Here is a 24,882-nt window from a genome sequence, read left to right on the forward strand (position 1 = left end):
ACCCTGTTGCCCGCTCACTTCTCATGCCGCTTGGAAGCTGCAGATTGCCGAATCCCCAGGACTTAATCCGTGCCCTAATCCCTCAGCCCTCAGCCCAGGTCTAGGGGCAGATTTGCTGCAGGGGAGGTGAACGCCGAGTTTGGATCCATCGTGGGGCGCCCGGGCCGTGGATCTCCTGGTAGGGAGAGGTGAAGAGAGCGCAGACGTTCCGGCGCCACCCCACGGACCCGCCAGCTTCTGCAAACTTCTTGCCCAGTCTGAGCGCCCTCTGGGCCCAGCGCTCGGAGACGGCCCTTGGTGTCGGTACTGCGCAAGGGTGGGTGTCCTCGCTCGCCCGGGAATGGCTAGCTTTGCAGGTGCAGGCACCGAAATGGGAGTCCGAGGCCGCGAGTGCGCTGTCGGGCACCGGGCACCCCCCGTGCCCGCGTATCCAGCCCCCGAGCGGAAAGGGGCATCTGCAGCGCCACGCCCGCGGGAGCCACCCTGCAGGAGTGGGCGGGCCCCGGGCTGCCGCGTGCGGGGGATTTTGGGGGTAATGAGATGCTAATGAGGCTCGAATAAAGCTTCTGCAGGCTGCGCGTCCCGCGCCGAAGCCCCCTCCCCCCACGGCCTTCCGGGCGGGGCACCCGGCGCGCCGCCCCGCATCCGCGGCTTTCCCTCTGCGCCTTGCCCACCTCCCCTTGCTCCGACCCCGCCCTCCCTGACTGGGACTCCCGCCCGGCAGGAAGCGGCCCCTCCCGGCTCCGGAGCCGCCAGCCGGGTAAGTTGTCCAGCTGCGATAGCTGTGCGCCCCCTGCCCGCGGGGGTCGGGGGTGGGGGTGGGGACGCGCTTCCGGGGACTGAGGCCCCGGGCGCTCCGGAGCCCCTCCTGGCGGGTCGGGCACGTCTTCCCTAGCTCCCGCCCTGCTCAGGCCCTCTCCAGACTTTACGGTCCAGAGTGTGAGTAGCCAGCCCACCGCTGCCGCCAGTGGTCCAGCTCCCTCTCCATCCTTCCAGACCGCTCCACCCCTCGCACATCCTTTGTCCCGGCGTTTCCAGGCTGGGTCGCCCCTCTCTCCTCCTTCGCTGAGGTCTTCCCCTTTCCTCTGGCCCTTCCGCCAAGAGAGACCTTTGCCCTTCATGACATTCGGTCCGCTCTAGTCCAGGTGACCTGTGGCGGACTACTTTTAGTCTTTTCCTGCCTTGGCCTGGCCCGCCGGGCTCCTTCCCGCTGGGACTGGTGGGGCGGCTGAGGAGGGGGGCATCAGCCCCAAGGATCTGCCCCCATTGATGCCACCCACCTTCCCTAACTCCCCCGTAGGCAACCCCATCCTCCCTACCCTGTGATTCCTCTTGGTTCCAGCGTGAGAAAGCCCCCTCCGACAACCCTCAAGTTGCATGGGGGCCGAGCGAGGGAGAGGGGGACAAAGGGAGGCCTTGTCTCGGGAGATTCCTGGGAGAGGGCCCCTGAGCGCACAGTGGATGAGGCCGGGCATCGACGAGGAGTGGGAGGAAGTTGAGAGGGGCGAACCCAGCTGCTATTCTCCCCCTAACGGCCCTGAGGCCCACTGGAGCAGAGGCAAGTCACAGGGGAAGTGTTTCGACCACAGTGAGTCAGAGATAGACCCAGTCCTCCATCACCCAGTCAGTGGCAACATCTTCCGCTGTTTGTTGAGGTAGTTTGGGTAGTGGGAAGTGGAACCTAATGCAGTTAAAGACGTTTCCCCCTCCCTCAGGAGCCAATCACAAGTGATAAGAAAAACTTTGCCCCTGTCATAAGACACATCCCACACCCAGCGTGGCACTGCAGCCTTCCAGGGGTGCCCAGCACAGGGAGGCTGTGGGGTGAGATGTGGCAGTATGTGTGCCCACCAGCTGGGGTATTAGGGTCTGTCCCTGCCTGCAAGGACAGCTCTCCTCCTGGGCAGCCTGCCCTCTCCCTGTCTGAGAAATTCCCCCAAGCCCTGCTTCCAGAGCCTTTAGAAGGCAGATAAGAATTCCTGCAATTCCTGCCTTCGGGGCCCTGGAGACTGAGCAGGGCTTGGAGATCTCTGGACAGGAAGGCTGAGCCGGAGGCTCCTTGGCTTCTCATGTGCCCTCTGTGCCCAGGACTGCTGATTTTCCATTTCCAAATTTGGCCGGTTTCACTTGGAGTGGAGGGGATAGCAGCTGTCTCTGGAGCAGATTGGGAGTGGGCTGGGACAGAGGAGCAGAGCCAATTGGGGTTGGACCCAGAGCTCCCTGGGGACACCAGCCTGCTTTCTCCTCTTCCTTTTCCCTTCCTCCTTTCTCCAGCCTCCTCCCCTTCTCTTCCCTCCTTCTGTCCAGCAGCCACGTGCCTCTGCCAGCTGCTCCCCTCCCCGGGATCCCCAGAAGCCTGCATGGCCTCACCCACCTCCACCAACCCAGCACATGCCCACTTTGAGAGCTTCCTGCAGGCCCAGCTGTGCCAGGATGTGCTGAACAGCTTCCAGGGGCTATGCAAGGCCCTGGAGCTGGATCCCGGTGGGGGGCTGTCCCAGTACCATAAGATCAAGACCCAGCTCAACTACTGGAGTGCCAAGTCGCTGTGGGCCAAGCTGGACAAGAGAGCAGGGCACCCTGTCTACCAGCAGGGCCGGGCCTGCACCAGCACCAAGGTGGATACATGGTACCTGGGGCTTGGAGACTGGGGGAGTCGGATGAGGGAGACAGGATGCCATGCCCACACTGCCTTGTGTGTTCGCAGTGCCTGGTGGTGGGCGCTGGACCTTGTGGGCTGCGAGCTGCTGTGGAGCTGGCGCTGCTGGGGGCGCATGTGGTGCTTGTGGAAAAGCGCACCAAGTTCTCTCGCCACAACGTGCTTCACCTCTGGCCCTTCACCATCCATGACCTTCGGGCACTCGGCGCCAAGAAGTTCTACGGGCGCTTCTGCACAGGCACCCTGGACCACATCAGTGAGCACCACGTGGTGGCCTGGAGGGGTGGGTGAGCCTGGGCTAGAGACACACTAGTGGGGGGCTGCTGGGCCAGCCAAGAGGCAGAGTGGACAAGATTCACTTCAGCCAGGTGACATTCAGGACTCAGGTCCCTCGTCTGTAAAATGACCTAGTAATCTTTAACACCTTTTCCAGCTCTGACCAGGTGCACACTGGTGCTCAGGGAGGCTGTGTGGTCCTGGGGTCCTTGTTCCTAACATCCTCTCCCCTCCAGGCATCCGGCAGCTTCAGCTGCTTTTGTTGAAAGTGGCATTACTGCTGGGGGTGGAAATTCACTGGGGTGTCACTTTCACTGGCCTCCAGCCCCCTCCCAAAAAGGGTAAGTACTTCTCTGCTTCTGAGAGCCCCCATCTGCCAAGGACCTTTTGGCCCCAGGGGAGAAAAAGGGTGGGGTTGGGAGTCAGCTGAGGCTCCCTTTCTAATAGTGTGGCCTTGTGCAAACTGCTCTGAGCCTCAATTGGAGCATCTGTAAAATGGGAGTAATATTTCCTTCCTTACCTGCTTTCCACAGCTGTTGCGAAGGTGTAATTTGATAGACTGTGTCACTGCTTTCTAAACCATAAAGCCCTTTACACACGTATTTAATTATTTCATTGGCTTGTCTGCGGCCCCTTCAGACTTCCACACCTTTGTGCCTCTCACACCCTCTGCCCCAGGGAGTGGCTGGCGTGCCCAGCTGCAGCCCAACCCCTCAGCCCAACTGGCCAACTATGAATTTGATGTCCTCATCTCTGCTGCTGGAGGTAAATTCGTCCCTGAAGGTGAGTGATCCTTTCCCTTGAAGAAGCCAGCGTCTTGGGCTCCTCCTGGCCTTTCTAGGCTGTTACACCCCTTGTCTTCCCGCCACTACCCACTTGCCCCCACCTCTAGGCTTCACAGTGCGAGAAATGCGCGGCAAACTGGCCATTGGCATCACGGCCAACTTTGTGAACGGGCGCACCGCAGAGGAGACACAGGTGCCTGAGATCAGCGGCGTGGCCAGGATCTATAACCAGAGCTTCTTCCAGAGCCTGCTCAAAGCCACAGGTCAGAGCCCCTCTCCCAAGGTACCCCTCCCCCTGCCTGACTGCAGGCTCGCTCCTGCCTCTCCCTCCCAGGTCCTCAGTCCAAAGAATCCCACACTTTTCCATCTGTGTGGGGTCTTGGCAGCAAAGAACCTGTGACCCCGGGGACTCAGCAGGCACAGCCCTACTTGGCCACCCACCATTACAAGTCTTGGAAATCTCTCACAAAATGCATGGCATTTCACTTTGTGCTTTTTTATAGACGCTTTAATATAAAAATGATATAAATACAAAATGAAAGTGGTTCTTCAAGAAGATGCCCTGTGTTTACTTTGGCTTTGCCCCACCATGCCCCCCGGGGTGTGCACACCCCTTTGAGAAGCCGCAAGCATGTGACATGTGGCCCAGGTCTCCCAGCTGCCGCCCCACCCAAGTTTCTCTCTGCTCCAAGTCCTGGGCCTCCTGGGCCTGGGACACATGGTCCATTGTGCTGCTAGGAATCGTGGGCCCCTGTGTGGGGGACACCCACTGCAGTCTAAGCTGTGACCCTAGCTCTCAGAGGTCAGGCATGGCTGGGGTGTTTGGAGAGGTGACATATAATAAGGAGGAGACACACTTGCCCCTGCCCTGTCCCCCCAGGCATTGATCTGGAGAACATTGTGTACTACAAGGACGACACCCACTACTTTGTGATGACAGCCAAGAAGCAGTGCCTGTTGCGGCTGGGGGTGTTACGTCAGGTGGGGCCTGGGCCCAGGCAGGGAGGGGGGTGGTGGGCCCTGGGAGGTAGCCAGGCCTGAACACAGTCCTTGCCCGGGTGTGGAGGGAACCCGTCCTCTCCTGCCTCTGCCCCGACATTACCTCCACCTCAGCAAGCTCTTCTCCCCTGGGATTTACATGGCAGCCTGAATCATATTTGAGGCCAAACACCTTATCCTGGCCCCGGGACTACAAGCTTGAGTTCCATGAGAGCAAGGGCTTTGTCTCTATGTCTCTTTTCTTTCTGATTATTCCCAGGGCCTAGAATAGTGCCTGCTGTGTAGTAAGCACCCAATAAGTATTTGCTGAATGAACTAGTTGAACACCTTCCATGTGCTAGGGACTGTGTTGTGAGCTCTGTGTGCATTTTCTCACCTGACTCTCATGAGTACCTTGAGAAGTTGGGTACGTTTTCTCTAAATGAGGGGGAAACTGAGGCTCTCTTCAGTGACTTGTCCAAAGCAAGTGTATGGTAATAGCAGTGGTGCTGGGCCTCAGGGGCAGGTGAGTGCTGAGGAGGGGGCTTGAGCATGAGAGGCAGGCCATCCAAATTCTAGTCCCTGCTCGGCCTTTAACAGCTGTGGAGTCTGGGGAAGCCGCTTCTCGGGGCCTCGGTGTGCATTTTCTCTGCCCAGGGGGACAGGGTTGCCCAACTGACCCTGCTGGTTCTGATCTGTTGGCCATGTAGGACTGGCCGGACACCGACCGGCTGCTGGGCCGTGCCAACGTGGTGCCTGAGGCTCTGCAGCGCTTTGCCCGGGCAGCCGCTGACTTCGCCACCCATGGCAAGCTCGGGAAGCTGGAGTTTGCCCAGGACGCCCACGGGCAGCCTGACATCTCTGCCTTTGACTTCACAAGCATGATGCGGGCAGAGAGCTCTGCTCGAGTGCAGGAGAAGCATGGCGCCCGCCTGCTGCTGGGGCTGGTGGGGGACTGCCTAGTGGAGGTGAGGGGGTCAGGGTTCCCTGACTGGGGAGGGGGAGAGGCTTTTTGGTGCTTCCAGAGACAGGGACTCCTTGTAAGGAGGCACAGGGGTTCCATGGTTGGGGGAGGAAGATGCCTCATGGGAAGTGGGGGTAAAAAACGGTTTGCTTGTTGTAAGGGGGAGCTGAGGGCGGCTTGGTGGAGGTGAGAGGCTGCTTGGTGTGGTGAGGGGCCCCCTCTGCTGTGACCTTGGGGGCATCTGGGCTTGGGCACTCTGCGTGGACTCTCACTGAGCTGTTTCCTGTCCTTCTGACCCTGCAGCCCTTCTGGCCCCTGGGCACTGGAGTGGCCCGGGGCTTCTTGGCAGCCTTTGATGCAGCCTGGATGGTGAAGCGGTGGGCAGAGGGCGCTGAGCCCCTAGAGGTGTTGGCAGAGCGGTGAGGCCTGGGTTGGGGGGTGCGGGAGGGGCAGGGCTAGATATAGGACAAGGGTCAGAAAGAGTGTGGGGGCTGCTGGGTGAACAGATGGGGGCATGGGCAAAGAAGAATAAAAGAAGGGTCTGGCAGTTCTTGAGGGGTGGGTGCTGATGGGTGCCCCCCCACTCGTGCCCCTGCCCCTCACCCTTACCCCCTCAGTGAGAGCCTGTACCAGCTCCTGTCCCAGACATCCCCGGAAAACATGCACCGCAACGTGGCCCAGTATGGGCTGGACCCAGCCACCCGCTACCCCAACCTGAACCTCCGGGCTGTGACCCCCAGTCAGGTCAGACTCCCCGGCACCCCCACCAGACTTTCCAGGTCAGCCCCCCTCCTCCAGGTCAGGCCTTCCCTCCAGGCCCGCCCAGTTCCTGCTCCTCTGGGTGAGCCCTACCCCAGGCAGGCCCCTCCCCCTGGGCTGAGGTGTGTGTGCAGTCAGCCTGCCTTGACACCTGAAAGGGGCTGCCTTAGGTACAGGACCTGTATGACGTGGTGGCCAAGGAGCCTGTGCGGAGGAAGAATGACAAGACAGATGCAGGGAAGCTGACCACTGGTGAGCAGACCTTCCTCCAGGGCCGTGACCAAAATCTGTACCAACCAGTGAGGTGCCAGCACCATCCATCAGAACAGATGCAGCCTCAGGCAGGGAGCAGAGTGCTGGAGCACCATTGGGTGATGGGCAAGTTTGGGGAATCCTAGAGAGTAGAGGGGCTGCAGAGCACTCAACAGAAGCCGTTTGCCAATTATGTGGAAGTATTTCAGTATTTTAACAACCACTACAGCCATAGCAGCTGAATGGCAGCGTGCTGCACTGTTCTTAGCTGTTCTGCCTGACCCCTTCCAGCCTTGCAGACCCCAAACTCACCTTTCCTTTGAGCCTCTAGGCCTTCCTTGCCCCTCAGTTCACAGTCTGTTGCCCCCTATATGGCTGGCAGTGATTTCACTTGATTCATTCCCCTACTTTATTCCAAACAGGGATTTTTTTGTAATGAGGAAATTGGGATGAAGGAGGTGCTGCTGACAGTGAGCGTTAGGCTGGTGCCCCAGTAGGGGTGGGTCCCAGCCTCCCCCTCCCATACAGACCCCACACCCAGCGTCTCGGCTCTGTGAGCCGGGGGCCTTGGGCACAGCACAGCCTCCTCTCCCAGAGTCGGCGGGCACCCAGGAGGAGCTGCTACGCTGGTGCCAGGAGCAGACAGCTGGGTACCCTGGTGTCCATGTCACCGACCTGTCTTCCTCCTGGGCTGACGGGCTAGCTCTCTGTGCCCTGGTGCACAGGCTGCGGCCTGGCCTACTGTGAGTCACGAATTGGGCTCGGGGTCCCTGGAAGAGCATTGCTCTCTTTCGTGCCTCTGCCCCTCCCTCTACTTCAGGCAGTGTGGAATGAATGGTGGGGCGCACACTTAGTTGAGTCCCAGCGCCACCAGTAATCCTTCTGCCCAAGTCACTTCACCTCTTTAGAGACAGTAGCCCTGCCTGACTCTGCCTTCCCACCAGAATCGAATGCATTCGCTAGGGGAGAGCTTTGTGAGTGGTGGAGTGCCCCCAAGGCCAGAAGCAGTTGTCACTGGGTGATGGTGGGGACGTGTAGCAGAGAGCATAAAAACCCTTTGTGCCCTCTCCTCCCTTTGCGGTCCCCCAGCCCCTGCCCACCATCCCTCCTCTACTGCTCTCTCGTCACCCTCTCCCCACTCAGGTTCTGGTCTCCCATTGACTTTTCCCCCAACACCCTGCAGGGAACCCTCAGAGCTGCAGGGGCTGGGGGCTCTGGAAGTGACTGCTTGGGCACTGAGGATGGCAGAGCATGAGCTGGGCATCACACCGGTGTTGTCCGCACAGGCAGTGGTGGCAGGAAGCGACCCACTGGGCCTCATCGCCTACCTCAGCCACTTCCACAGTGCCTTCAAGAGCACACTCCACAACCCAGGTGACCTGGAGGGTAGGTGGGTGGACAGGGGTGGGGTGAGGAGCTGTGTATGGGAGAGCGAGGAGAGGACGCCCTTTGAGAGACAGCCTGGGAGAGGTGTCCTGGGCTGGAGCATAGCTGTCTGTTCTGGGGGTACAGTATTGGTCCCCTATCTATGCTGACACACTGACTCTCCCAACAGGCCCTGTCAGCAAAGGCTCTCCAGGGACCTCCAGTGCTATACTATTCCTTGGCAAAATGCAGAGGACCCTGCAACGGACGCGGGCCCAGGTGGAGAGTCTGGGCAGGGTTGGTGCTGGACAGTGGATTCCTAATGGGGGTCCCTGGGGTGATGGGGAGGAAGACATTCAGAATGGGGGAAGCGGAGGACTGGGGGCTCAGAGCCCCATGCTGAGTGTAGGACTTGTTGCAGGAAAATGGGGAGGATGTTGGTGGCAAGAAGCGTCGCCTGGAGGTAAATGCACACAGGGGCTGGACAATCCCCTGCCTCAAGTCCCGTCCCCCCATGTCTTGTTCCCCACCCCAGGTCCTGTGACCTCCCAATCCAGTCTCCCTTTCTAGTCTCACTTCCCTTCCCTTCCAGCCCTTTCTGTTCATCTGCACACATCCACTCCCCAGCTGATCCTGCACCTCCACTTCCGCCCTTACCTCCTTAGGCAGAGGCTGAGACCCCAAGTACTGAGGAGCCACCTGTTCCAGAGCCTGGTGTACCCCTGACACCTGCATCCCAACACCAGGAGGTAAGAATGGGGGCCCTGTCTGCAGGCAGAGGCCTGGGGAGGGCAGGGTGGCTGTTTCAGGGCCAGGGAAGAACTTTGCAGCTGGCCTTGACGCCAGCTGACCCTGTGGCCTGGGCGTCATTGCAGGCCGCTGCTGGGGACCTGTGTGCACTTTGTGGGGAACACCTCTATATCCTGGAACGCCTCTGTGTTGACGGCCGTTTCTTCCATCGGAGCTGCTTCCGCTGCCATGCGTGTGAGGCCACCTTGTGGCTGGGTGACTACGGGCAGCACCCAGGGGATGGTGAGCGGCCTGGGAGGCCTCTGGAGGGGCTTTGGGCCTGGCCCTGTCTAGGGGCAAGAAGCTTGAAGGTGGAGGGGAGCTGGGGTGCTGAGCACAGGGTGGAAACAGGATCAAGATGGCACTTTCTTCCCCTGAGCTCAGGGTCTTCTCTGTCCCCCTCCAAAGCCTCAAATGTGGGGCTCTAAGGAACCAGAAGGCTGGTAGAAATTCCCCTGCAAATCCAGAGTCCTGTTGCCCCCACCGTCCCAATAAACTGGGTATCTGGGCATTGGGCTGCCCCCATCTGATGCCTCCTCCCCCTTTTCACCCTTCCCAGGACATTTCTACTGCCTCCAGCACCTGCCCCAGCCAGGCCACAAAGAGGATGGCAGTGACAGAGGCCCTGAGAGTCAGGTAGAAGATGTGAAAGTGTGTGTTGAGGGGTGGGAAAGATAAAAGGGGTCTCTCCAAGCCCAGCCAACTTTGCTGGGGTAACTGAGTGTTCTCCTCCACTAGAATGTAAGTTCCATGAAGACAGGGGGGTCTGGTCTTGTTTTACTTATTGATGTATCCCAAGTATCCAGAACACTGCCTGACACTGTCCATAAACGGTGTGAGTGAGTGAATGCCAGGGCCGACATCTGTCTCAAGGGGCAGCCTCAACCCCACACAAGGCAGGTCACAGACCAGACCACATGGGGGCTTTTCCAGGATCTCCCCACACCGGATGAGAATAGCAAGCCATCAGGCCCGACTCCCCTGGCCGCCCAGGAGGGGGCCAGTCCTGTCCCAAGGCCCAGCCAGCCCGCCCGCCGGCTGATCCGCCTGTCCAGCCCAGAACGCCAGCGGCTGTCCTCCCTCAACCTGACCCCTGACCCAGAAATGGCGCCTCCACCCAAGCCCCCCCGCAGCTGCTCTGCCTTGGCCCGCCAGGCCCTGGAGGGCAGCTTTATGGGCTGGGGAGTGCCAGTCGAGAGCCCTCAAGGTAACGGCTCTGCCCAGATTTGCTGACCCAGGGTGGGGATGGGGCAGGTGGTACTGGGATTCCTGGAAGGGGAATGCTGGGGAATGGAAAGGGAGGTCCTGCAGATGCCAGGCCATGTCTGCTTCTTCTCTGCTCAGTTCTTGTGGTGACAGAGAAAGAGGAAGAGAGTCCCTCCTCCAGTGAAGAGGAAGAGGAAGAAAAAGATGTGGCTTTGGAGCCAGACTTGGAACAGGTGAGTGGGAGGAACCTGGCTACCCATTCTGCCCAAGCCAGCACGCATCCGCTAAATACAGCCCACCCCACCACAGGAGAAACCTTACCGCACTCCCTCCACTGAGCCCTTCTCTCAGAAGGTCTTCTCACCCAGTCTGACTCTTTTGTGTCTCTAAGCCTCCATCTTTGCTACCAGAACTTACCCCACTTCCAGCCCAGGTTCCTTCTGGCCCCTTCCAAACAGAGCTTCCCCAACCCCTATCCACCAGGGCGTCAGGCCCTACCCCTGACTGGCCTGACCCTGCCACAGACTCTGCTGACCTTTGCCGAGAAGTCAGGCACCATGCACAAGTACCCAACATGGCGTCGGACTCTGCTTCGCCGTGCTAGGGAAGAGGAGATGAAGAGGTTCTCCAAGGCCCAGGTAAGGCCTAGGGGTTCCTGGAAGTTCTGATGGGGTCCGAGTTCTGAGACTAGGGTTCAGAGCTCCTCCAGCACTCTATTCCTGAGCAATCTGAAGACTCCTGGGCCTCCTGTCTTGTACCCCTCAGGCCATCCAGCGGCGACTAAATGAGATCGAGGTTCATCTGAGGGACCTGGAGACCCTGGGCATGAAGCTGGAGCAGGCCTTGAGGAGCCAGAGCAGTGAGTGAAGACAGGGGAGGGACAACCTAGGACACCCCTCTGCCTCCTAGCACTGTGTTCAGCCCCAGCAGTCCCTCAAACCACCAAACTTGGGCTCACTTCTCATGCCCAGGACTCCTGTGACCCTGGCTGGAGGCCTTCTGACCACCCCCCCCCCACCCCCCCACGTCTTCCTTCCTGTCAGGTTCCCCAGAACAGCAAAAGGCACTCTGGCTAGATCAGCTGCTACAGCTCGTTCAGAAGAAGAACAGCCTGCTGGCTGAGGAGGCTGAGCTCATGATCACGTAAGGGGCAGGGAGTGGTGACAGTGGCACGTGAGCCAGGCCCCAGCCAGGTGCTTGGGCCCCCTGGACAGCTGTGCCTTTTTCATCCCTGCCTTCCACAGGGTGCAAGAGCTGAACCTGGAGGAGAAACAGTGGCAGCTGGACCAGGAGCTACGAGGCTACATGAACAGGGAAGGTAGGGGGGCTGTGGGGAGGCAGACATCACGGGACTGGTGTGCACAAGCCTCGTGACCTCAGATACTCACCAAGCAACATGGTCCTCTATTCTGAGTACCTCTGAGGCAAGTCAGGAGGAAGCCACAGGATTGGGGCTCCAAGCCCCTACCGTGCCTTCAGTTCCATCAGGGCTGTACCACTGGGCTTTTATGCAAGATTTCCTTTTAAAATGGTGCAGCTACTAAACAATGCTAGAAAACCACTGGTGCTGACAAACCTAATTTTACAGCTTAGGAAACAAAGCTCGGGTTTTAGAAGTCACATAGGCTGAGATTAGGTCGCACCTCTCCTGCCTCCCTGCCCGGTTCCCTGTTCTGTAACCTTCGTCTCCTCCCTTCAGAAGACCTAAAGACAGCTGCCGATCGGCAGGCTGAGGACCAGGTCCTGAGGAAGCTGGTGGACGTGGTGAACCAGCGGGATGCCCTCATCCGCTTCCAGGAGGAGCGCAGGCTCCGCGAGCTGGCCTCGGGGCCTGGGGACCAGGGCTAGAACAGGGTGGGCTGCCTGCCTTCTTCCCTACAAAGAAGACCACCTCCCCCCAGGACACTGCCACCCTGCTCATCTGGGCCACCTGGGAGAGGGCCTCACTGTTTGTAATAAAAATGTTTCTGCTGCGAACAGGGCTTGGGCTGCTTGCAGGTGGGAGGTAGGGAGTGCGCAGGGAGGTCAAGGGATGTGTAGGAGCCTGAAGGTCTATGTTGTGACAATCACACTGACGCTTGGCCCCAATCGCGGCCTCTACAAGGTAAGAGGCAGAGCCACAAAAGTGTCAAGCTTTATTGTTCCTCAGCTCTATCCCCCTCCTGCTGCCCCAAGAGCGGGGCTGGCTGAGACTCTGGGCCCAGGTCCTGGGCGTCCCTTGCCCTTCCCAGCACATGGTGGAGCTCAGCCCGGGCCCGATATAAGCCCTTGGCCTCCTGCATGTGGAAGAGGTAGACTGCACTGGCCCCCAGCACCAATCCTACACTGGGGGCCCAGAGCAGTAAGGCAATTTCCCTGACCCCTCCTCCAACCGTCAGGGCACACAGCAAGGCCAGGAGAAGCAGCCCGAGACCAGTCACGTAGCCAGCAAAGGTGGCCCACCAGTGAGCTTGAGCCATGCCCAGGCCCAGTTCTGTCCAGGCTTCCCTTAGCACACTGATCAACGGTGACCTCTCTTCTGCTCCTAGAACAAGGCAGGGCAGTGGGGCAGGAGAGAGAGGGTCAGACTGGAGGGGCTGCTTTGTGGTGGGGAAGGACCAAGGGAAAGGATGGGGGGTGACTCACCGTGAGTAGGGCTGGGGTTGTGCTGCGGGGGGCTGTGTCTCACACACAGAGTAGCCATCAGGGCCTCATGATCAGAGAAGGGGGTGCCACTGTGATGGTCATGGCCTGTAGTAGTCTTGAGAGTCTTACAGGAGATGTAGAACCTAGAAACCGCCTAGAGAAAGTAAGGGCCGGAAAGAAACACATTTGGGGGCCTCTTCCCAGAGAACCAGCTCATGGCTATCCCATTCTCCAGCCATCAGTGACTTAAGACTAGACTAGTTGAGCAGGGGATCAGCGCAGGCTGGTAAGAGATGAAGGGACAGTGGGGGAAGGCATGTTGAGGGGAGAAGCCTGACCTTAAAAAGTACGTAGTCGATGCGGATGCCAGACGGGAACGGCTCCAGCTCGCGCTGGCTGACGTAGCAGTTCTGGGGTACCATTGTACAGCCTTCTTCAGAGCCCTAGGTGAATAGCTGGCTCATGCTAGGATGCAGGGGAAGGAGGAGGGAAGAGAAGCTGGGGGTGTAGGTGGGGAAATAATCAGGCAGGCCCTCACCTTGAAGTCCCGGGTCTCGAGATAGGCATCATGCAGCCCCGTCCACTCCTTCAGCAGGCGACAGCCCAGGTCCTTGGGGTGCAAGTTGAGGTCCCCACACAATAGAACCACGTCAGCCTTCTTGGAGGTATGGCTGGGGGAACCAGGTTGGTGAGGCAGGAATTCTTCCCTCGCCAGCTCTGCCCTGTAAGTGGGGCCTTGGCCACCCCTCAGCCCCTGGACCCCAACCCGCTTCCCCTGTTAAGCTCAGGCTCACACACTGGATGAACTGGGCCAGTTCCCAAGCTTGGGCCACACGATGTGCTAGGTAGATGTCCTTCTGTCGACTGTACTCGGCATGGAGCTGAGCAAGACAGATGAGATTGCAGCAGATGAGACTGAGGGTCCCAAGGGCAGGTCTAAATTAAGCTTGTGTCTGTCACTTGCCATGGTGCTTGGTAAAAAAAAAATGGGTGAACCTTGTCTACTGACCTTAGGAGATCCTGCTCCCACACCTCACCCCCAGGCTGCCCAGCTAGAGGAGTCCCAGCTCTCCCTCCAGGACCAGGCTGCCTGTCCCAGCCCTAAACACCGCTGGCTTCACTCACATGGGTCACGTAGGCATTGAGCACCAGTCCACTCAGATGGAGCACCAGCAGCCCCACAGCCTTCCCACAGAACCAGTCCCCATGATAGATCTGCAGGTAGGAGGGGACAGGAACTCAGGGCACTGCTACCCTCTTTCTGCCCATCCCCTGCAGCCCTAGGAAGGCTGCTTCCTTCACCATGTGTTAGTGGGGGGCGGGGAGGGTATGTGGAAGAGGTCAGGCTTACCATGTAGGGGTAGCCATTGAGGGTGTAGATGTGCTGGGTGATTTCCTGGATTGGATGTTTGGAGAAGACACAGAGGCCACTACCAACAATGCCACTGAAAGCCAAGTCTCGATTAATAGCCAGAAAAGTAAGGAGAGAAATACCCAGCCCTCTTCCCCTCCCTTGTCTCCTAGCTCTTATCAGCTACTTTTTTCTCTCTTTGCTGTTGGGACCAGCCATAACACAAAGCTCAAAGCAACAACCTTTGTGGGGTGATAGGGTGGCTTGATAATAAGACTGAGAAGAGCTGAAGAGCTAGGATCTTCCAGGTTCCACCCTTTCCTGCTCCCACACCCAGAGGAGAGGATCTTGGGGAAGAGGGAGGAGGGTGCAGGCAGGTTAGGGAAGGGCTGGCTGGGCCAAGAGCCTCCTGGTCTGAGAACAGGCTTCCAGGCCAGTAGGCTTCTCACCTCCTAAAGTAGTGGGCAGCTGGGTAGGTGGGTGACAGCTTCTGTCTCAGGTACTGGAAGTCCTGCTCACTCCACACCTGAGGGAAAGGGTGAGGATACCTACCTGGCCCTTCCCCCGGACGAAAGTGCCCCCCAGTGCCCTCCGCCGCCCCTCCTCCCGGCGGGCCAGGGTGCCACCCCAGCTCTGCACAGCCCAACCTCCTGCAGCAGAGCTAGGTCGAAGCTCTCCATGTTCAGAAAGTCTCCCAGGCGCTTCACGCGGTCGGCCCGGTGCTTGCTCAGGTAGGGAATGCCCCTGAGGACGAGAAGGGCCGGGGCAGGTGCTGGCTGGGGCGCTCAGCTCTCAGGCCACCACCGGGATCCCCGGGACCCCGAGACTGCAGGACAGGGTAGCGCCGTGGCCCGGATGTGAGGAAGGCCTCCCTCCTCTGGCCGTGTGGCTGCGAACCAGACTGTGGCCCCGGACCCCACCCGGCGGGCGCACTCACCAGCAGTTGAGGCTGAAGACCCTCAGCCGCAGGGAGAAGTTGGGCTTCATGGCGGGGACGCTCCGGGGCCGCGGGATGGCCTGGCCTCCCCAGCGATGGCCGCGGCGGGGACGGGTGCGGGCGGGGGGCGGCGCGCACAGGTGGTCGGTCCCGCCGCCGCGCTCCGCCGATGGCCGCGGCCCCCAAGCCGGCCCAGATCAGGCCCAGGGCCGGGCGCTCGGCGCCGCACCGACTCCCGCGTTACCCGGGCAACCGGCCCGCCAACCCGGAAAGGCGATCTCCCGCGAAGTCGCGCGCCGACGGGAGGCAAGGGCCGCTCGTGAGGGCCCTGGGACGGGGACCTCAGAGGGGGCCCGGGCGGGCGGCGAGCCGGGCTGAGGCGCGCGGGGCGCGGGGCTCCCGGCTCCTTTTCACCGAAGCCCGCTCCTGGCCGCGGCCGCCCGCACGCCCTCTCCCACCTCTCGCCAGCAACAGGCGCAAACTTAAGGAAAGGCCGGGCCGTCGTCGCCCGCCCCGCCCCGAACCCGCCCCTGGGCACCCCCATCCTCGTGAGCGGCGGGGGCGGGGCCGCGCGGTTGCCCTGGCGACGGGCAGTGTTTGTGCTCCGACTAGTCCCCGAGCGCCGCCATGGCGAGCCCGCAGCCGGGTGGGCCGAGGTCGGTCCCGTGCCGCCCGCAGTCGCCGCCCGAGCAGCCGCTGCAGGTGAAGGTGGTGGGGCTCTTCAAAAGCTCCAGCTTTCAGATTGCGAAGAGCGCAGCTGAGGTAACCGCCAAGAAACCACTGTGCGAGCGCCTCCTCCTGCTTCCCGGTCGCGCGCCTCCTGGTGGTGGCGGTCGATGTTCGGGGAAGGGGTGTCCCGGCTGGGCGGGCTCAGTCTGGATGGATTCGAGCGTATAGGGGCAAGTGCGGGTCCCGGCGGGCGTTCCACTTCGAGAAGGGCGACCTTTAATGGGGGATCCGCGCGAAGGAAGCGTTCAGAAACTTGCTGGGAAAAAAGGTAACTCCCCCATCTACATATCTACACATTTTATTCCACATTAATTTTTAATTGAATTATCGATTTTTAAAATTCATATAAAAATGTTTACGGAAAAGAGTTACCGTATAACTAGCTGGTTTTTTACAAACTCCCTCCTCAAGTGTTCTTTGAAAACTATTCATGCGTGAAGGTTTTTTTTTTTAATTTAAATTTTCTATAGCATTCACTGCATTCCAATTGAGTTAGGTGCTTAAGGGATTTCTTAACAAATGACGCACAAGTGCTTTGGAGAATCCAGACATTTCTTTGTAACCATGTGGAATGGTATAAGAGGAAAAACACTTTAAGTAAGTGGAATACTTTGGCCAGGTCAGTAATGCAGCAGCATACCTATAATCTGAATGCAGGAGAAATGTAGAAATGTATGAAATGTTGAAATGCAGAATTCAGCACGTTTTTTGGGGTGTTGAGGCAAATAATCTATAATCAATTTATAAATCAAAATTGGGGTGAGTTAACTATATGAGCCAGTTTTGACAACTGTAGCTGGGGGGGGGGGGTGGAAATGACCTTCACCAAGGAAAGAAGCTCTCGGAAGAAGCGGGGTGTAGAGTGGTTATATAGCATCTTGGAACCAGAAACATACATCAAATATGACGGGAATATCCCTTTTACTATAGTCATGAGATACTTTGCTAGCACAGTGGGTCACTGGTCACAAGATGAACATAGCAGGTCAGTGGTCAGTGGTCACAAGACAAGCACAGTAGGTCAGTAATTAATCCTTAGCTTCTGGGAAGAAATGCGGATCTTTAAAGAAATGCTGATATGTGGCGGGGAGACATATATCCCTGTCTTTAAGGACATCATTCTCCTCTTTGGGACATTGTAAATGTTTAATGCAGATGTACAATGCATGCTCAACAGGCCACATCAGGCCTTTTCTGGAAAAACAAGGTCAATCCAAATTAGTTTTAAACCAAATGGTTTCCTCATACTTCAGTATCTCTTGTTGCTTTTCATTTATTCATCAGGAGTTTGCTCCAGAAATGCTGCTGTAAGATTATGCCAAGCTCCTCTCCTTCAAAACCCCACTAGACTCCAGGACACTGCCTTATTCATGTTTGTATCTCCCAAAGTACCCAGCTGGATACTTGACACAAAATGTTCCCAAATAGAAGAACTCTTAAGAAATTCCTACCTTTCTGCCTGTTCCAAGTCCACAGAGTTAAATAAAAGTTTGTAATTATATCAAATCAGGAAATAGTAACTAATTTGTAAAATAGGTAAAGTTTATATCAAGATGAAGAGAACAAGTGATAAGAAGTCTGAAAATGCTACATGGATCATCAAAAGAAGTAGAAATTATGAACTGTATTATCTGGGCTGGGGGGATCAGCAAAGGTTTATGGTCCAAGTTGTATTTAATGAGTTTGATGGATTTTTTTCCCCTGTTTTTCTTAGCTCCTTTTCTGAAGGCACACATTTTCTGTGTCTGCTCCATGCTGTAAAGAAGGTGTTGGCAAATTTTTTCTGTGAAGTCCAGATATTTAATTATTAGGCCTTCAGTGCCACAGGCTCTCTCATTCACAACTGCTTAACTCTGTCCTTGGGCAAAAGCAGCCACAGACAGTATGTAAATGAATGGTGGTTTCCCCATAAAACTTTATTATGGACACTAAAATTTGACTTGCATATAATTTCACATGACATGAAATATGATTCTTTTGTTTTTTTCAACTGTTGAAAAATCTAAAAATTATTCTTAGCTCTCAGGTCTTACCAAACAGGCAGTAGGCCAAATTTGGCCTGTGGGCCACAGTTCACCAACCTCTGATGCAGAGGACACTAAGTCAAGAAAAACAATGTCTTTATTATATTAAGAATGTTACATTTTCCCTTTCTTAAGCTTTTGCCTACTGTAGCTCTATTTGAATATGAAAATATATCAATGTAAATTCAGTTATTTCTATCTTAATAAAGGATCCTTGAATATATTCCCAACATGATCATTTGTGAGCAATCCTGAATGCCTAATTAACTGACACGCATTTAGATTTGTAAGAGTAAGATTAGGTATTACATATATTCTAATTTGGATGTAGTTCATTCTAGAACAAACACTAAATTATGAAGAAAGTATGATTGTGTATGCTTAATTTGAAAACTATTGGGCTCATTAGTTATTTCAGGTGGTCCCTCAGTTAGAAACATCAGTCATCTTGCATGATTGCCTCAGACACTGGAACTGAGAAAAGGACACCCCATCTGTTGGTTGGGTATAGTAGTCTAAGAAGGAAATGGCCAGATTGCTATTGCCCTCTTCTGCTACCCCTGGTTCCAAGGCAGGATACGCTCACATCCTGGCTTTCTCCCCTCTGGAGTATCCAGCCCTGATGGAGTGTGCCAGGCCAGTGTCCTCTTAGATCACAACTGGAGTGGCCAGCTGTCACTTTTCCCTGTTGGCCCATCTACTCCTCAGACCCACTCAGAAAGGGTTGGCCTGATTGTTATTGCCTCAGCTGCCTTCTCTTGCTTTAGGAGGATGCAAAGTGTTAACATATCAGGAACCAAAACTTTTTTTTTTGACAGAGATGATTAATCAGTAAGAATTTTCTCTGATTCATATAGACAAAACAATATATGTTAAATCAATACATGCTCAATATCTAAACCAAAAATATTTAGTATTTACTTCTCTTTTTTCCAAGAGGTATAACCACAACAATATCCTTTTGGCCATTTTCCATATATCAGTGAATTAAAGAAATAACAATTTTAGTTAAAAGTATTTGTAGATCCACTGAGGTTTAGTAAGAGTTAAATTTAGGAAAAACTGGTCCTAAAAGAACATGGCAGATCACAAAACTTTTGGCATAAGCTCATTTATTTGTTTATTCAGTTGTTGTGTGTGAATGGTCCATTATATGCCAGATGTTAAGGCCAGTGGGAATATAGGAAAACTAAGACATAGTCTTTGCCCTCAAGAAGTTTATTCCCTACCGGTAAGAGACAAATAAGCCAGAGCCCCAGTGTAGACTGAGGAGTGACTTAATGGAGGTAAGTACAGGGGCCTCTGGGAGCAGGGAAGGGGCATCTAGGCCAGACTGTGTGGCCTGGGTGTGCATTGAATAAAACTTCCTGGAGACCCCATAAAAATTGAGGGAAATGATTTCTACTTTAAAAGGGAACTTACTCTAAAATGATTATTCTGTTTTGAAACCTAGAGTCTGAAGAGTAATTATCCATCCAAATTTGAAGATCCCGTAATAGTTCCTCTTCAAGAATTTGCATGGAATCAATATGTACAGGAGAAAAAAAGGGTAAAGGATATTTGGGGTTTGGGGAATGAGCAAAGTTTTGCCTGAATTATTGACCTATGCGTTGTTTTGGAAAAAGTGAAGGAGTAATTTCAGTGCAACTAGATTTTATTTCTCTAACGTATGCACTTTTCCTAAATTATTTCAATCATTTTACCAGGCTGATTTTAGGAAAAAGTAAAACATTTACAGGATTTTCTTTGGGAAGGCATGTGATGAAGGTAAGTTTTAAACTCTCAGTGCTGCTATTCACCCCTGCGGATGGCTACCCCTCCTTCCTAGCACATCGTACACTTCCTGTGACGCCCTGGCACTCAGGTCACTGTGGCCTGGCACTCTTCTTGGCCCTAACTCTGAAAGGTTTTGGTGTGTGCAGCACAGACACAGCGGGAGGCTTGTGTGGGCCTATTGCCTAGGGGAGCTCTGATGACAGGCACTAAGTTCCCAGAGAGTAGCCTTGTCCTCATTGCCACTTCCTTCCCTGCATTCTCTCCTCTAGTGGTACCCTGGAGGACCCCAGACCCTAGGGCTAGCAGAGCTTATCCAGGAGTGGCAGATAGGTTTCCTCTTGGGTGTCAACCCTCATCAGTTGGTAATGCTGCCTGGAGCATGTGATATGAGGGATTCTAAGGTGGCATCCAGGCTCAGCAATGTCTGGTGTTGAGGGGGGAGGCTGGGCTGGGGTACGCCTCCTGCTTATCACCCCTGGCCCTGTCCTGTAGAGGGTCCCAGTCCTGGTTTCCCTGCCTCACCCCACCTCCCCAGTGGCTGATGAAATCCTATGTCCCGTGACCACAGCAGTTGCGACTGCTCTGTGCTTGGTTGCAGAAGGATGTCCCGTGATCCTGTGGTTATCATGTAGATAGTGTTGCTTTACACGACCACTTCACACTCTGCTCAGTCACATGAACCGTGCAAGACTGAGTCAAGAACACCACTTGTTACGTCTCACGCCATCTTCATAGCCATAATACAGTTTCATTGGAATTCAAATAGAACCATGGTAAACACTTATATATGGTGCTTATTATATGCCAGACACTATACTAAGGATTTATATATATTAACTCTAATACTTACAAGAACTAGGGTGACCAGTGGTTTGCCTGGGGCTGAGGAGTTTGCTGGGACGCAGGAATTTCAGTGCTAAAGCTGGGACAGTCCTAGGCAAACTGTGACAGTTGGTCACCCTGACATAAAACAATGTTTCTCATAATTTTTATCATTAAACTTATTATACTGCCTACCAGCGTTGTGCTCTCCACCCACACAGAGCCATGATTTCCTGCTTTGTGGTCTGCACCCAGTCCTCTTACATTCTCCCACCATCCTCTTCAAGATTGGCATGGATTCCATTCTGCGGTTTCCTGCCCTCTACGGCCTAGGTGACTGTCCTTGAGATGTGTTCTGTTCTTTGCCTTCTGCTTTTCTCGTGAGGCCTGCATGAGGCTTTCTGGGTAATCATTGCTGCTGCTTTCCACCTATCCTTTATTCCTTTTCCTTCCTTTCTTCCCTCTCCCACCCTCATCTCCTGGATACTTGTCCCTTTAACCTTTTCTTCCCTTTCAGGCCAGCTTTTTGTCCTTCTTCAATGTAAGTGTCGTGTCTTGTGTTATACGTACTGCTTCTTAGCACATTTGAGGTTAGGTCTGGCTGGCCTCATGCTTCAGCAGAATGTAATGCCACCCCTGAGGGATGACTTCAGGACCTTTGGAAAGGCCTTTCTTTCCCCTCCAAAAAAGGCAGCATCATACATCTTAGTGCTGGAAAGCCCTAGAAACTGCTGGATCTAGCCTGTTATCATGAGACAAGGTATTTACATCTTCAGCCTCCGAATAAAGTGTACCTTCTACTGCATTTCTCCCACGAGGCTAACTAAAATATTCGCAATTAAACTTTTTCTCCCCTTTTTAAAGTTTTGTGTCCTATAAAATATGATAATACTGGTAAATTCAAACATTCTGGGGAGTATTTACCCATAGGCTCTATCAGTGGTTTACAGTCCAGCATGAATAAGTTTATTCTCTTCTCTGAAGCAGGTTTTGATAAGAGCATGAGAAGTGAGCAATAGGACATGAAATCCCTTGAGAGAGGAGCTGGGAATGGAGCACGTTGGCAAGCTGAAGGCAAACTGTTCCCCAAACCAGCATCTCTCCACATGCGGTCTCCAGACCAGCAGAATCAGCATCTCCTGAGGTTTTGTCAGAAATGCAAATTCTCAGGCCCCATCCCAGAATCAGAAACTCAGGTGGGGCTCAGGAATCTGTAATTCTGATTGCCTGCTAAAATTGGAGAATAGTTGTCCCAAATTATTCATGGTTCTGCCAGGACTGGCGCTGGGTAATAATAAGCCAGATCTCCTCAGAGGGGACGTTACTCAATGGCCACACACTGGGATTTAGGAGGGTGAATGTCAGTGTTGTGTGGATGAAAACACTAACACTTTATTTTGAGGGGCTTAAGACTTAAAAGTGTTGAGAAAGGTGCATTACCTTCCTCACTGCCCTTAATTGGCCCTCAGGAGGCATTTCCTCACCCTGACCCCACTCTGTCAAAAAAGTATTCTTTTGATCCCTGGCCTTGAAAACCACGTATGACTCAGAACCACTAACCTTTCCACGTATGCACAAGGTCAAATGTGCTTCAGAAATGAGGCCAGAGGCTGCCTTTGGTCTTCAAGTTAATATAACAAGTATGCTACACACAGATTCTTATTACCAGATTACCATCTGTTTTCTATGATTGTACCATTGTTAAGATGACTTTTAAGTCATTCTTTGCTTTCAGTGATAGCAGATTCTTGAAAATGCCCTTAAATTCTTTTTGAGAGCAAAATTCTGAAAGATGGCAAAAAATGTATTTTTTAAAGATTCAGTCCTAGAGTTCATCCCAAGCTCTGGCTTATGGGGTTTTTTTGTGATGTTTTTTTCCTCATTACATTTTTTTGCTCCTTTTCCTTTACAGGAACTCAGGAATGAAATCTGGGAATATTCTTCCTACGTGATGTGTTTTGTTAATGATCAGCTCCTGGGCGATGCACTTGATCTTCAGAAATGGGCCCACAAGGTGTGGGATATAGTTGATTTCAAGCCCCAGGCACTTTATGAGGCACTTACTATGGATTATTCTGCTAAATTCTTAAGAGACACCAAGGCAAGTTACACTAATTTTTAAAGCAAAATGGTAGAATCTTAGATCATTTATATTGATTCAGCATTAATTACTGATATTCTAACAAAAGGACATATAAAAGAGCAGGAGACCAGGTTTTAAGTTTCCAATGACCTTACGATTCAATTGTAAAGGATTGTAATATGGCAGGTTGAGCTCGGTGGTATGTAAAGCAAGCATATCTCACAGCAGGCGGACCACACAGAGGAGAAGAACATCCCTGTTCAACATCCTTATTCCCTATTAGTTATCATCCATTTAAAAATATACAGTCATGTGCCACATAATCACGTTTCAGTCAACGATGGACCACATATATGATGGTAGTCCTGTAAGATTAGTACCGTATAGCCTAGGTGTGAGTAGGCTATCCCATCTAGGTTTGTGTAAGTATACTCTATGATGTTTGCACAACGACGAAATCACCCAACGATGCATTTCTCAGAGCATAGCCTCGTCATTAAGCGACGCATGACTAAAGACACCCCTCTCAGAAAAGGTCGAGTCCATCATTCATTCACATTTAGCATGAAATATTTTAATTCATACTTTCTAACACCTAAGTGAGAGCTACTGCACGGAAAGAATGGAAAGTCTAATTGAGAAGAAAGGTGACGTTTTAAAGCATGACACACAGTTGGCAAGAGCAGGACTAGACAAGCTATGGCATTGGGGAGGTTTCCAATGGCTGAGGACAGTCATGAAACTTGAAGTCCAGAAGGCGAGAGAAAGACATCAGGGTGAAATGGCAATAGAGGTAAAAGTACTTTGTAATTTTGCTCAGAAACCTTGTAGCAACAACTACCACATGCTGAAAATCATTGCATGCCCAGGGTAGCCTGTGCCCACAGAAAGACCCAGTGCTAGGATCTGAGCTGTGCAGAGGCAAAGATCTTGTCTCGTTCATCCTCGTTTAACCACTGCCTGGAACAGAATCTGAAACATACCAGGTGCTCAGTGAATGTTTGGTTGAATAAACAATGCACTTGGAAAATGCTAGAAACTCTGGGGCCTGGGGAGGAATTTAATGTTCATACCAGTTAATTCCCAAAGGGACAGGAGTCTAGAAGTACATGGAGTACACTGTGAATGGCAGGGGACAACAAGGAGGCCAGAATTAGTGGGAAACGAGGCTGGGAAAATGAGAGTATGTCAAGATTCTTGGTGCCAACAATACCAAGCTACTCTGATTACCTTAGGAGAAAAGGTCTGTATTGAAAGGATATTGGTAACCTCACAATTGACGGGAAAGCTGGAGAACCAGCTTTGGAAAGCAGGTGAGAACCAAGGGAGGCCTGGCAGCAGGAAAACATGGCCAGAGTCGCGCCCCAGGAGTGTGCAGCCGGGATGCTGCCATGGGTGCCTGCTGGTGGAGCTGGCACTGCCGCCTTCACGGAGAATAACTTCTCACCTCCTTGTGTCACTCCCTGGAGATCCAAGGCCCCAGGCGGGAGCGCCTGACTAGTCGAGTCCGGGTCATATCCCCACACCCTGGCTCTCACAGGGTGGGGAGGGGGAGCATCTGGCCCCTGAGCTGCTTTAGAGGGTGGTGGGGCCCTGTGGGGAGTTCCCCAAATAGGAAGAGTGGTCAGATGTCAAGTAGGAAAAAAACCCAAACAGATCCACTAAAGAAACGTTGAACTGACTGTCCATTCTGAACTAAGGAGTTAGATTTTATCCAGAAGACAGCTGAGCCAACAGAACTTTTCATAAAGATTATGACATAATCCTCTTTGCTTTTTTGGAAAAACTTAGGGCTGTACAGAAACAGGGTGGAGTGGGGAAAGCTTTGTGGCAGGGCGGCCATTTGGAAAGCTGCTGTAGTCATGTGGGCTAGAGATAATGACAGCCTGAATTAATTAGTGGCAGTGAGAGAGGACCTAGATTCCAGAGAAAATCCTTGGATTTTTTGTGCAGAGAATAGATTTTTCTTGCTGAGTAAAACCCAGGGACTTGTTTACTTCTGGGTTGGAACCATATATGAGACAATTACATTTGCATGGTTGGCTGCGAGGCGACATTACCTTGTGTCGCATTCATTTGCTCTCTTCATTGGAATTTTTAGAAGTATCTACTCTTGACAACCGCATAAAGATAATATGTTGATGCACATGGAAGTTTAATGATACCTGAATGGACTTACTCATTTCCTAAGTCAGTCATGATTTCCAGTATATCCTTTTTTTTCCTATTAAGCCTGTGAATTTTACTATATTATACCTCTTATTCTAAAGTTATAATATTCTTTTATAATTAAGAACTTGTAGCACAGAAGCTGAGAGGCACAAACAAATTAATTATAATTAGTATGGATGTAATACTTCATTCCTGGATGCCAAATAGCACAATATTATTTCAGTCTTTTAATTAAAAAAAACAAAAAAGTTAGAGTGACGTAAAATAATGATCCATTTTAAAATGATTTCGTTTATGTTTCCTAGACTATTAAGAAATAGGGCAGGGCAA

General features: G+C 53.4%; 3 protein-coding genes across 8 annotated transcripts in view; 2 read left to right on the forward strand and 1 right to left on the reverse strand.

Moving 5' to 3' along the window:
* The first annotated feature begins 100 nt into the window (after positions 1-100).
* MICAL1 (microtubule associated monooxygenase, calponin and LIM domain containing 1) lies at positions 101-12,010 on the forward strand. Of its 4 annotated transcripts, XM_058566483.1 has the most exons (26): positions 101-316; positions 725-760; positions 2,308-2,618; positions 2,708-2,915; positions 3,172-3,276; positions 3,614-3,718; positions 3,828-3,983; positions 4,601-4,701; positions 5,409-5,666; positions 5,966-6,081; positions 6,280-6,406; positions 6,592-6,673; positions 7,269-7,416; positions 7,857-8,047; positions 8,229-8,317; positions 8,460-8,501; positions 8,704-8,787; positions 8,914-9,070; positions 9,387-9,463; positions 9,761-10,034; positions 10,172-10,266; positions 10,558-10,671; positions 10,799-10,892; positions 11,077-11,176; positions 11,278-11,351; positions 11,733-12,010. In XM_058566483.1, exons 3-26 carry the CDS (start codon positions 2,361-2,363, stop codon positions 11,879-11,881), a joined length of 3,204 nt encoding a protein of 1,067 aa, XP_058422466.1. In that variant the 5' UTR covers positions 101-316; positions 725-760; positions 2,308-2,360; the 3' UTR covers positions 11,882-12,010. The 4 variants fall into 4 exon arrangements, with proteins under 4 accessions (XP_058422466.1, XP_058422469.1, XP_058422470.1 ...); XM_058566486.1 differs by lacking the exon at positions 101-316 and having other exon boundaries at positions 591-760; positions 2,275-2,618; XM_058566487.1 differs by lacking the exon at positions 101-316 and having other exon boundaries at positions 591-760.
* Positions 12,011-12,154: 144 nt separating this feature from the next.
* On the reverse strand, positions 12,155-15,382 carry SMPD2 (sphingomyelin phosphodiesterase 2). The gene is made up of 10 exons (XM_058566488.1): positions 14,947-15,382; positions 14,657-14,753; positions 14,459-14,535; positions 14,010-14,103; positions 13,784-13,873; positions 13,457-13,539; positions 13,197-13,329; positions 12,997-13,101; positions 12,659-12,812; positions 12,155-12,557 (listed from the first exon to the last, which is right to left on the reverse strand). The coding sequence occupies exons 1-10, from the start codon at positions 14,994-14,996 to the stop codon at positions 12,169-12,171; spliced, it is 1,272 nt and encodes a 423-aa protein (XP_058422471.1). The 5' UTR covers positions 14,997-15,382; the 3' UTR covers positions 12,155-12,168.
* Positions 15,383-15,559: 177 nt separating this feature from the next.
* The window catches only part of PPIL6 (peptidylprolyl isomerase like 6), a 30,267-nt gene continuing 20,944 nt past the window's right edge, over positions 15,560-24,882 (forward strand). The window contains exons 1-3 of one of the 3 annotated variants that reach the window (XM_058566489.1): positions 15,560-15,708; positions 19,153-19,248; positions 22,210-22,398. In XM_058566489.1, the coding sequence (XP_058422472.1) occupies positions 15,574-15,708; positions 19,153-19,248; positions 22,210-22,398 (420 nt within the window). In that variant the 5' untranslated portion in view covers positions 15,560-15,573. The other 2 variants (XM_058566491.1, XM_058566490.1) reach the window with 2 other exon arrangements.

The sequence above is a fragment of the Diceros bicornis genome, chromosome 23, assembly GCF_020826845.1.
Source record: "Diceros bicornis minor isolate mBicDic1 chromosome 23, mDicBic1.mat.cur, whole genome shotgun sequence".
NCBI lineage: Eukaryota > Metazoa > Chordata > Mammalia > Perissodactyla > Rhinocerotidae > Diceros > Diceros bicornis.